The 10,653-nt window shown below is 53.5% G+C and overlaps 1 protein-coding gene across 1 annotated transcript; it reads right to left on the bottom strand.

The window, feature by feature from the left end:
- TMEM61 (transmembrane protein 61) lies at positions 1-10,365 on the bottom strand. The gene is given in 4 exon segments (XM_016204521.2): positions 1-59; positions 62-276; positions 5,596-5,945; positions 10,327-10,365. Coding segments are annotated over 4 exon segments (639 nt in total). The 5' UTR covers positions 10,342-10,365.
- Between the last annotated feature and the right edge of the window lie 288 nt (positions 10,366-10,653).

The following is a 10,653-nucleotide window of genomic DNA, read 5'->3' as shown; positions in this document are numbered from 1 at the left end:
TCAGGGCCTGCTAGGGGCCTTTAACTTCCTCCCACTGCGGTCTGAACTGGCCTGGCAGCGCCAGGTATTGTCTCTCCGGGCATGGCATCAGCAGCAAGGATGACGCTCTCGTAGCTGGGCGGAGGCAAAGAGGGCTGGGTCCCAAGCAGGACAGCCCTGAAGGCACTGTGTGGCAGGTCTTCCTCTGTGGGGTACGCAGGTGGCACCAGGGGCTCCTCAACCAGTGGGCAGTGCACAGCCTCCTCGTAAGTGGGGATGGCAACCAGACTTGGGGTCCTGCAGGGACAGGAAAAGAGAGGCTGTTAGTAGGGGCAAGGGCAAACCCCCTGCATAGGGAGAGAGATGAAGACTAGGGGCAGGGAAGGCAGCATGCCCTGGGCCAAATTCTTTGTGGGCCCCCCGGGACCCCATATACACACTTGGAGCTTGGCACCAGCTGCGCCTGCCAACCTCAGCTCTTCTGCCCCACCCAGCCTGCGCCCCCTACACGTGCTCACCAAGCCTCCTCTGTTCTCTGCGGGGCAAGTCCTCACCTCCTCACCCTTCCCTGCTGGTCAGTCCCCACTTGTCCTCTGAGGATCGCTCCTCTGGGAAGCTTTCCTAACTGGCACCTCCCCCCTGCAAAGCTCCCAGTCCCTGCTCTGGGCCCCCACAGTGCTCTCCTGTCACCACATTGACCCCACCTGGTGGTCTTCTGGGGCAGAAAGTGACTCTGAGAGTCATGGGGTTGAAGGCAGATGCTGAGGGTGTTTGTTGAAAGACTGAGTGATGGTCCATGAGCAGAAAGGCTCCCAGCTTGCTGTAATATCTCTTACAAAAGCCGGGTTGTAGACACTCAGAGCAGGGTGGGAGGCCTCAATTCTCCTCCCATCTGGATGCCTGAGGCCCTGACTTGGTAAGTCCACCAAGTACCTCCGCTTGTCTACCTTTGAGATAAAACCAACCACGTCTCTCTGAACAGCTTGGCTTCCCTGAGACTGGCCTCCAGCTCCCTTAAGTGAACCACTGTGCAGGGCCAGGTGGCAGAGACCAGGTCCTCTGTGGCTCTCCCGCCAGGCTCTGCAGCTGGGTTCCAAGAAGAGGTCCCCAATCCCACCCACACTGGTGCTGATGGGAATGATGCTGGCTCTCAGTGCTCTCAGGGCCCAGTGGGTCACCTCTAGGGAGTCCCTTCCCCTTCTCCTCTTAGGACTTGTGGGGTGGGAGCATCACTGCCCCTAGACTTGGGCTGCTTCTGCTTTGGGGATGATACTGTCAGATACGGGGACTGACTAGGTGATCTTGGAGGTACCTTCCCACCCCAGGCACTGGAGGGCTGGTTATGAGCCTGGGCACTGGCTGCTTCAACTCCCTGCTCTGTCACATTCCTGGTGGGTGACCAGGGTCAGCAACTCCATTAATCTGGGCCTCGGTTTCCCCCCTCTGGAAATGGGGACAGTAATGACCCCTTCCCCACAGAACCGTGTGCAGATTAAATGAGACAATGCAGAGGTACACTTAGCGCGTGCTCCGTAAATGGCCTCCAGTCACAAAGTCTCAAAGGTTTCCTTGAGAAAGGGGCATGGGGAGCAAAGCTCATGCCAGATCTCCCGAGTGGCAAGCTCCACATGGGCTCGGGGAGGTGGTCACTCACCCAGGGGCGCCAGTTTGCAGCCAGTGGGAAGCAGTTCAGTCCATACCAGTGGACCTGCCTATCTAGACAAGGGAGTGACTGATGGCCCAGAAGACAGAAGAGGAAGTAGAAGGGACTTCACTCTAGGTATGAGTGGGAACCTGCTGGTGCCCCTCATGTGACCTCACCACCTGCTGGGGACATGGCCTGCCTCTGGACAACGTGTCTTCTCAGCCCAAGCCCACTACAGCCTTCAGAGCTGCCCACTGGGAGGCAGGTTGGCTGCTCCAGCCACAGACAGATCATGAATCAGGCTGGGTGGGGTGAGGTGGGGTGGGGTGGGGTGGTGGGAGCCTGGGGTTGACCCCCAGCCTGTGTGCCAGTCTGATGGAGGACAGGAGCCAGGAGCCATCCAGTGCTCTTACAAACTTCTCTCACAGACCCTCCTCCTCTGGAAGCCAGCCCAGGAGCCTCGCAGCAGAGGAAGTTGGTAAGGGACCTCAGCCTTCTCTACACTCCCAGCATCCTCTGCAGGCGAGGGCAGGCAAAGATTATTGCTCCTGGAAGCAGGCAAGCCAGGTTCTATTGCTGTGTGACCTAGGCTGTATTCACAACCCTCTCTGGGCCTTTTCCTCCTTATTTGTAAAATGGGCGTAACAATTTTCATTTTATAGATTCAGGGCAGGGTAAAATGGGAAAAGCTTTGACAACACTCAGAAAAATGGAGGTAACAAGGCTTCCAGAGCCCCACATCTCCTGCCTTGCTTCCTTCTCAGCCACTCCTCCGCTGTTCCCCATTTCTCCAAGCCCTGGAGACACGACTCAGGCATCGCGTATGCTTGGGGCCACCGCAGCAGCTAACAGCTGGCAGGGCAGGGCGTAGGTGAGCTGAGCCCAAAGCAGGAAGTTTGCTTAGAGGGCAGACGTGGAGTGGCCCTCATGCCACCCACTAGGCCAGCTGGGCCCACCCAGCGCCAAGTCTCCACACAGGGTGGCCATACTGCACACTCTGGGGGAGGTTTCCGGTGTTCAGAGGTGTGTGGGGCAGGCTGCCCCTATGGCCCCAGGCACAGGAACCTCCCCTGAGCTGGGGCTCAGCACCCTGGAGCCTGGCCAGGCACCAGCTCCTCGGTCCTCAGCTGAGTCCTGCAATCGTAGCAGGGAAAGGGGAGGGGACGGGATGAAATGCTACTTGCCCAGCACTTAGTCCCTCTAATCTATTTCACATTCCTGACAACCCTGGGTGACAGCATCCCTCAGCCACTTTGCAGATAAGTGAAAGTTACACACCAACCAGGTGGCAAAGCCCCAGCTCTGTAGGATTACAAAGCTCAAGCCAACTCTACCCATCACACCTCTCCCCACTCAGCCCCTAATCTCTTCACACCTCAGCTTTTTCATCTGTAAAATTGGCCTAATTCTCACACTTACCTCACAAGCTGCTCCACTTACGAGCAGTTGAGTCTCAAATCAGTTAGGGGGCATAACATCCATTGTAAACTATAAAGCACAGTAGCAGCAGCAAGAGATAACGTGGCACAAACTTTACAGTGTACGCACTTCCCCATCTGTCATCTCACCTGAGCCTAACAACAATCCTAGGGAGAAGGTCTGTCACCCCCAGCTGACAGATGAGGAATTAGACATGGCTCAGAGAGTCCAAGTAACATGCGCAAGGACACACAGTTTATCAAAGAAAGAGCAGAGACTGAAACGCTCGTGTCTGAATAGAACTGTGCTTTTTCTGCTGTGCTCACTGAGGATGAAGGCACTGGGGGGGGGGGGGGTCCTGTGTAGCCACCCTATTCGGGTTACACATAAGATGGGAGCCCCCAGAGGGCAGGGGTTTTATCTGCCAGTGCCCTGCATAGGACTCACCACACAGTAGGTGCTCAGTAAATATGGTTAAATGTGTGAAAGAATAAGTAGATAAATAAATGGAGAAAGTAAGGTCCAAGAGGGGGAAAAACCTGGCCAAGCCATCAGTCTAGAAGGTTGCTCTGACTGGGTTTACCCACAGCCGGGTACCCTAGGGAGTGAGGTGCCTGGGACAGGAGCAATAGAGTAGCCTCCTCATGGGGACCAGATGCTGGTCTCACAGGCAGCAGTGCTGGGCTGAGTCAGCCCCAGGGACAGGGAAGGGCCATGAGCAGTAGCAGCCTCCCTGACATCTGACCACCCAGTTCTGAATCTAAGACTTGGGTGTCCAAATCTGGAGCATTCTGCAGCCTCCAGGGTGGGCCTTGTCCCTAGTCTGGCTGGGAGTGAAGGCCTGGTGGCCCCACCTGTAGCTGTGGCCCAGGCCCTGTTGGGTCAACATGGCTGTGTATACACACAACACCCACCCCCTACACCCAGGGCACCCTGAGTGGGGAGGGACCAGAGTGCCCAGAGGCCTGGCCTGGTTCCAACTGACCACTAACTCGCTGTGCGACCAGGTAGGTCACTGGTGTCTCTGAGACCCAGGCTTTTATTCAAAACGTGAAGAGTTTGGCTGGAGAGTTCCCAAGGCCTGCCCCTTCTTCTAACAGTCTGGTCAAACCAAAGCCTAACCACTGGACTAAGTGGCCTCTGTTATCTCTGACCTCAAGGCTTCACAAGCCAGCAGTGGGACTAATCTGTTACATTCCTTAACTCAGCATGCATTTCCCCTTTAACTAAGGGAAGGAAGGCATCCAGGTCCCAAGTCACAGGTGTCTTAATACATCTGAAGTGAGGTGGGAGAGCACAGGCTCTGCAGCGGGCAGGCTCTACCGCTTGCTAGTTGTACAACCCTACCTTCTGCATCTGAAAGGGCACCAGTAGTTCTGACCTCGCAGGGGACAGAAGGGCTGGAGAAGATGTACGCAGGCCCCTGACATGTAGGTACTCCCAATACTTGGCTGAATGAATAAATACATACTAAGTGCAGGCAAAATTCACTTTCTCAGGGTAAAAATTGGCTCTTGGTATCTTGGTGATATAAGCACAGATATACATATAGAACGTAAGTATATAGTATATGTGCAGTATTTAAATTTCATGGGGGAGGATTTTTAAAATACCTAAAGAGCTTCCTTAGAGGGAGTAAAAATGAAAACTAAGGTTGAGAAATGTTGTCTAGTACAAGATTTTGTCTCTGCCACCCACCCCACCCCTGAGCCTTTGCACACGCTCTTCTGTCTGCCTAACCTGCCTCTCACCACCTTAGCCACTTGAGAAGAAGTTGATATTTACTGTGCACCTGCTGTATGCTGGGCATGGGGCTCAGTTCTACATACACATCATCTCATTTAACTCTCCCTGTGTCCCATGAGCTAGGGAGTGGGTGAGAGCAGAGACTCCGGGATACAAGTATATGGCCCTGACATATACTACCTGGGTATCCTTGGGCAAGTTGCTTAACATTGTGGTGCCTCAGTTTCCTCATCTATAAATGGAGTTAATAACTGTACCTACTTCAGAGCACTGCTGTAAGGATTAAAGAAGTAAATACATGAAAAGCACTTAGAACAGTGTCTGGCCCATAGTGAGCACTATATGGGTGTTTGCTGTTATTGTTGCTGTTCTTACTATTCCTGTTTTATTTCAGATGAGCAAACTGAGGCTCAGTGGGGTTGCATGATCTACTTGAAGTCATACTGCTAGTTAGTGATAGAACCAGGAGAGGATCCCAGTCAGTCTGACACCTGTGTTTGTGCTTTTAACCCCTGTGCCACTCTGCCCCATACCATACTGAGCTCAGCTTTCCACCTCTTCCAGGAAGCCTTCCCGGATTTCTCCATGTATGCACAGGACCGTGTCTATGCCTCTCTCACAACTCTAACTACTCTGATTTGTCACCATCTACCTCTATCATGGGGTTTCAAACTCCTCCAGGACTGTGCTGATCAGCCTTCAAGTCCCCAGAGCATAGACAAAGCCTGGTCCAGAGGGGGAACCCCATGAGAGTTTGCTGAGCAAGTGCATGATGATGGATTGGTGCCCCACCGTTCCCCGCTAACCTGCAGCTCTCCTTCTCCGAGGGCTCCACAGTGAGGTAGTACAGGTCTCTGGAGAGGTGATACGGATCTTCCCGGGGTGGCCCCCAGGCACTGGCCTTGATAGACCACAGCAGGCCAAGAAACAGCAGCAAGCCGCCTGCCCCGAAGCAGAAGAAGCTGATGGACCTGAGCAGGGGCTTGGGGGCCTCAGGCGCAGGGTGCCCAGTGGGTGGGGCCAGCTGGCCGGGTTGAGCACCTGTACCCTCTTCACTCCACCACGCGAAGCAGAGTGTCCCCGCCACCAGGAACACCGTGCCGCTGACTGACATGCAGTAGCGGAGGGTGGAGGCCACTCGGCCCCTGTCACAGTTCTGGACATGGAGAAAGAAAGAGGAGAAATGGGCATGTAAGAGGCCTGCCAAATACTGGAGACCCAGGTTTCAGGTCTCTGCCACCTGAAGTCACTGTGCAACCCTGGCGAGGTCACAGAGCAGGTGCTCCAGCAGCCCGCTCGGAGAGCTTAGTGCGGCACCACCCCCTCTGCCAAAAGCTGAGCCAGAGAAGCAGAACTCACAGACCTCAGAGAGACTTTAGTGACCAGAGACGCCTTCCAAATGGGCGCTTGCCCAGCCAAACGTGGTGCATCAGAACATGCCCTGCTGAGTGGCTATTCAAAGGCATGCTCCCAGGGGAGCAGAGGGGCAGGCACAGTGCTCAACATAGAGCCGGTGAAGCTCTGGATTTCAAAAGGGCATGTACCCAAAGGGGGTGGGGGGGGGAGGGGGGGAGGGAGAGAGGGATTAGGGGGTACAAACTTCCAGTTACAACATGTCACAGCTATGTAAAGTACAGCATAGGGAATAGTCAATAGCATCGTAATAAACTATGTGCAGTAGCAGATGGTTACTAGATTTATTGTGGTGATCACCTTGTAAGGTATATAAATGTTGAATAACAATGTACACCTGAAACTAATATAATACTGTACATCAATGCTTTTATAATCTAAAGTAAATTTAAAAAATTTTAAAGGGCATGTTCCCAAATGTGGGCGTGGCTCAGCGGTTGAGCGTCAGCCTAGGATCCAGGTGATTGGGGTTCGATTCCCGGTCAGGGCACATGCCCGGGTTGTGGGCTCAATCCCCAGTCGGGGGCAGCCGATCAATGACTCTCTCATCATTAATGTTTCTATCTCGTTCTCTCCCTCTCCTTTCCTCTCTCTGAAATCAATAAAGATACATTTTAATAAAAAATAAATAAAATAAAATGTGTGTGTGGTGCCCTGGCTGGGTGGCTCAGTTTGTTGGAGCATCGTCCGTACACCAAAAGGTTTGATTCCTGGCCAGGACATATGCCCAGGTTGTGGGTTTGACCCTGGCAACCAATCGATGTTTCTCTCTCACATCGATGTCTCTATCTCTGTCTCTGTCTTTCTCTCTTCCCTCTCTCCCTTCCTCTCTCTAAAATCAATTAAAAATAATGATAAATAAAATAAGTAAAGTATGTGTGTGGTTAAGAAATAAATCTGCCCATGTTATCAAAAAGTAGATATGTGTGGGCATATGTGTATGCATACACACATGTGAGAGAGAATCTATACATGAAATGAGGTGCTCCAGGAGTGGACCCCAATCCTTCTGAGCCCCCAGACCACCAAAAATACATAGAAAAACACCATTTTTAAATTACCTGCAGTTCTCTTCCTGAATCTGTCTTTTGGTCAAGTGCCTCCCATCTCCAGTTCAAGGCATTTTCATGGAGGGAGAAAAAGAACCTGACTACCCCTTCCCCAAACTCCGACAGCTAGAAGGAGCTGTCAAGAGAAAAAGCTGGAGAAACCAACTTGAAAAAAACCCTGCAGCAAACTGTATATTATGGCACTTGACAGTTGTCCTTCACACCCAGCATCTCATCTGATTCCTCACAACAGGGCAGGGAAAGAGATTCTTGTTTTGCAAATGAGACAGGAGCCAGAAAGGTGAGAGACTTTACTCATACCCAGATACAACTGGATTTCTCAACACTTGAAGAACTCACTCCTGTATAAGGTAACTTACAATGCTTTTTACTATGGGAAGAAGGGAAAACCACAGAAGGGTATAAAAATGCAAAATGGAAATTACCGTTCAGCCTGCTCCTCAGAGATGAGCATGATCCCCGAGTGGATGTTTCCTTCCCATTTCTCCCTTGGCCTACATACACAATGATGGTAACATCAGGGGCGTGTTGGGCATGTACGTGGGCTGGACACCACACCAAGCACTTTACAGGTGTCCCCTCACTTAATCCTCACAACAGCAATATATCTCAAGGACATAGGGCTAAGAGAGTGACAGTCTGTCCAAGGTCAGTGTCCAATTTGAACCTGGGTCTAGTCTGACTCAAATCCCTGTGTGCGGGCACAGCTTATATCTATCTGTATTTTTTAGTATATAAAGTTGAGAGCTTGATGCAAAGAGATGTATGTGTAGGTCTTTGGCACAGGCAGTGCTCACTCTCTAGAATGCACTGTCCTCCTCAGGCAAGGCCCTGCAATTTCTGTTAGTGTGCTCTCACAGGTGTGGGCATCTCCCTCTGTGTGGGTCTCCCTCCTTCCATGTGGATCCCCCCACGGGCAGGCAGAACACATGCTAACCTACCATCCTCAGGGGATGGAGGGTGTCGATGTCTACTGGATGAGAGACAGCCTATTCTGTTGCTGTGCATTGGTTTTCATTATTATTACATATCGGAGCTCTCACTGATTTTCAGCAGCAGGTGTTCTGACCCAAGATTCCCCTAACCTATTTCAGACAGTGGTCTCCAGGCAGCTTACTTACCTTGAGGCAGGACAGTAATGAGTTAGGAAAATTCCTTGGCAAGTAGAATGGGGAAACTAAGACAGATAGCTGAACAAACTGGCCGAGAAATTGGCAGCCAGATACAGAAGGTCACTTCCCTAGAGATAACATCTAGGCCTCAGTTGTATTTCAGCCCCAGGCCCAGAAAAGCAGCAATGGTTGGTGGGTGATGCCTCGACCAGCTGCAATGACTAAAGACCCCTGCCTTGGTGTTGACCTATCAGAAAAGACCAGGACCCTGTAAGGTCATGGAAAAGCTGATGAACATTCTATTGAAATCTCACCTAAGACCTTCCCTAAACTCCAGCCTTTAAAAATCCTCAAAACAAAACACTCCCTCCCTGGAGCACATCCATGCCTTTCCCTCTCCCCTCTTCTTCCCCCACAGTCATGCATCTCCTAAACTCTAAGGGACCCCGGAAGACTTGCAACTGGTCTCCAAGGCCCCTGTAGTGTAAAGCAAAGATATAGCTCAATTCCCCCTCCCAGTCAGTGGAAAGGTGTCCGCCTGACCAGCAGCCACAAGGAGCAGAGAAGCTCAGATTCAAGTGTTTCTCACATCCTTGAGGGCTAACAAGCCTCACCAGACTCTCTGTTCTTGGATACAAGCCGTTCCCAGCACGGCTCCCTCCCCCTCCCTTCTGCTAGCTGCTAGATAATTCCTTGCACTACCCAGCCCAGGTGAGGAAACTGGCCCAGGTGAAGAAACTGCCAACTGCTGCCACCATCAGGGTCCTCCCCTATGTGAGTAATAAAGGCTATGTCTTTTCCCTCTGGTCCCCCGCTAGGTTTTTTTCCAGACTAGCAAAGAACAGTGTGGTGCTCTCGGGGGTTGGAGCTCCTACAGTACAGCCCCCTTTTCTCTGACTTCCCAGTGGGCAACAGCAGCCCCGCCTAGGCTCATTTCTTTCCCATAGCATTTCTAGGGAGCCAAAGCAACCCCACCTAGTCTCTCTCCTGGGCCCACTGTAGGCAGAGCCCCTAAGGTCCAGGTCCCCTTCTGGAAACAACCTCTCACACTTGTGTACAGGGTACCCTGATGGGGGAGGAAGAAAGCGCTCCCTGCCCTGGAGGAAATAACCCCAATCCCAGAGAAGTCCTGATCCTGGCACTCAGCCTGCCAGGCTGGTCCCCTCCCTCACCTCCCTCATATTCCCACACACGAGCACATCCAAACTCCTGCCACCTGGGGGCCTCTACAGCTGTTGCTCTCTTAGCCTGGGGAGCCCTCTGTCCCCATCCAGGGCCCTCACTTCACAGCCCCACCCCTTCAAGACCCAGCCCAACACCTTATCCTCTCACAAGCCTTTCTGCAGCTGCCACCCTCACCTCCCACCAGCCAGAGGAGGCCTTTCCTTGCATCTGATTTGCTGCCCCTCTGCCCGTGGCCATTCTATCTGTTAGCTCTGTGACCTTGGTCAGGCGGCTCAACATCTCTGAGCTCAAATTCCTGCCTCCCAGGGAGGGGCGAGCTGTGAAAATGAGGTGGCAGGACAGCAAGCTGTAATGGAAGCACGAGACACAGGCAGAGCTGGACAAAGGTTGACCCTGGCTCTGACACTGGGCGGGTCACCTAGCTTCTCCATGTCTCCCTTCCCTCTGTGAAATGGGCACAATAACACCCTGTTGTCCTGCTACCAACAAGGGAACTTTAGGTGCCAATTTGCTGTGAAGAACTGAACCATCTCCATCTCATCAAAACAAGAAGCAGTCCCACCATTGCCACCTAAACCGAGGCCCTGGGTGCCTTGGCCGAAGCCCACTCAGCGAGTTGGGGCAGAGGAAGAGACCCGGGCGTGCGGGCTGCCCGCCGGGCCGCCGTGGTCAAGGCGAAGGGAAAGGGGCCCGGCGGCGCGGGCGCTAGGAGGAGCCGGGGTGCTCCCAGAGGAGGGACAAGGCAACTTGTACCCACCTGGGGCACAGCCATCGCTCCGCAGGCGGTCAGGCGCGGTCCAGGCGCGGGGACCCCGGCGGGGGTACAGGCATGGTGGCTGTCGTGCCCGAGGGCGTCCCTCGGGCCTGCAGGGGCTCAGGCCCTTATGAGGTGGCCGCGGCCACGGTCCCCAAGCCCCACTCTCCGCGCCGCGTAAAGGAGCGAGGGTCGTGCTGCGGTCCCAGGCGGGGATCTCGCCTGTCCGCGTCGGGTGCTCTCCCGCCGCCCCGTCGCGGAGCCGAGGTGCGGAGCCGGACTTGCCGGGCCGCTCGGTCCCGGCGCTGCGCGCTCCCCGGCTGGGCCGAC

This window comes from Miniopterus natalensis, chromosome 9 (assembly GCF_054644295.1).
Source record: "Miniopterus natalensis isolate mMinNat1 chromosome 9, mMinNat1.hap1, whole genome shotgun sequence".
NCBI classification, from domain to species: Eukaryota; Metazoa; Chordata; class Mammalia; order Chiroptera; family Miniopteridae; genus Miniopterus; species Miniopterus natalensis.
This window is presented reverse-complemented; position numbering and strand designations above follow the sequence as displayed.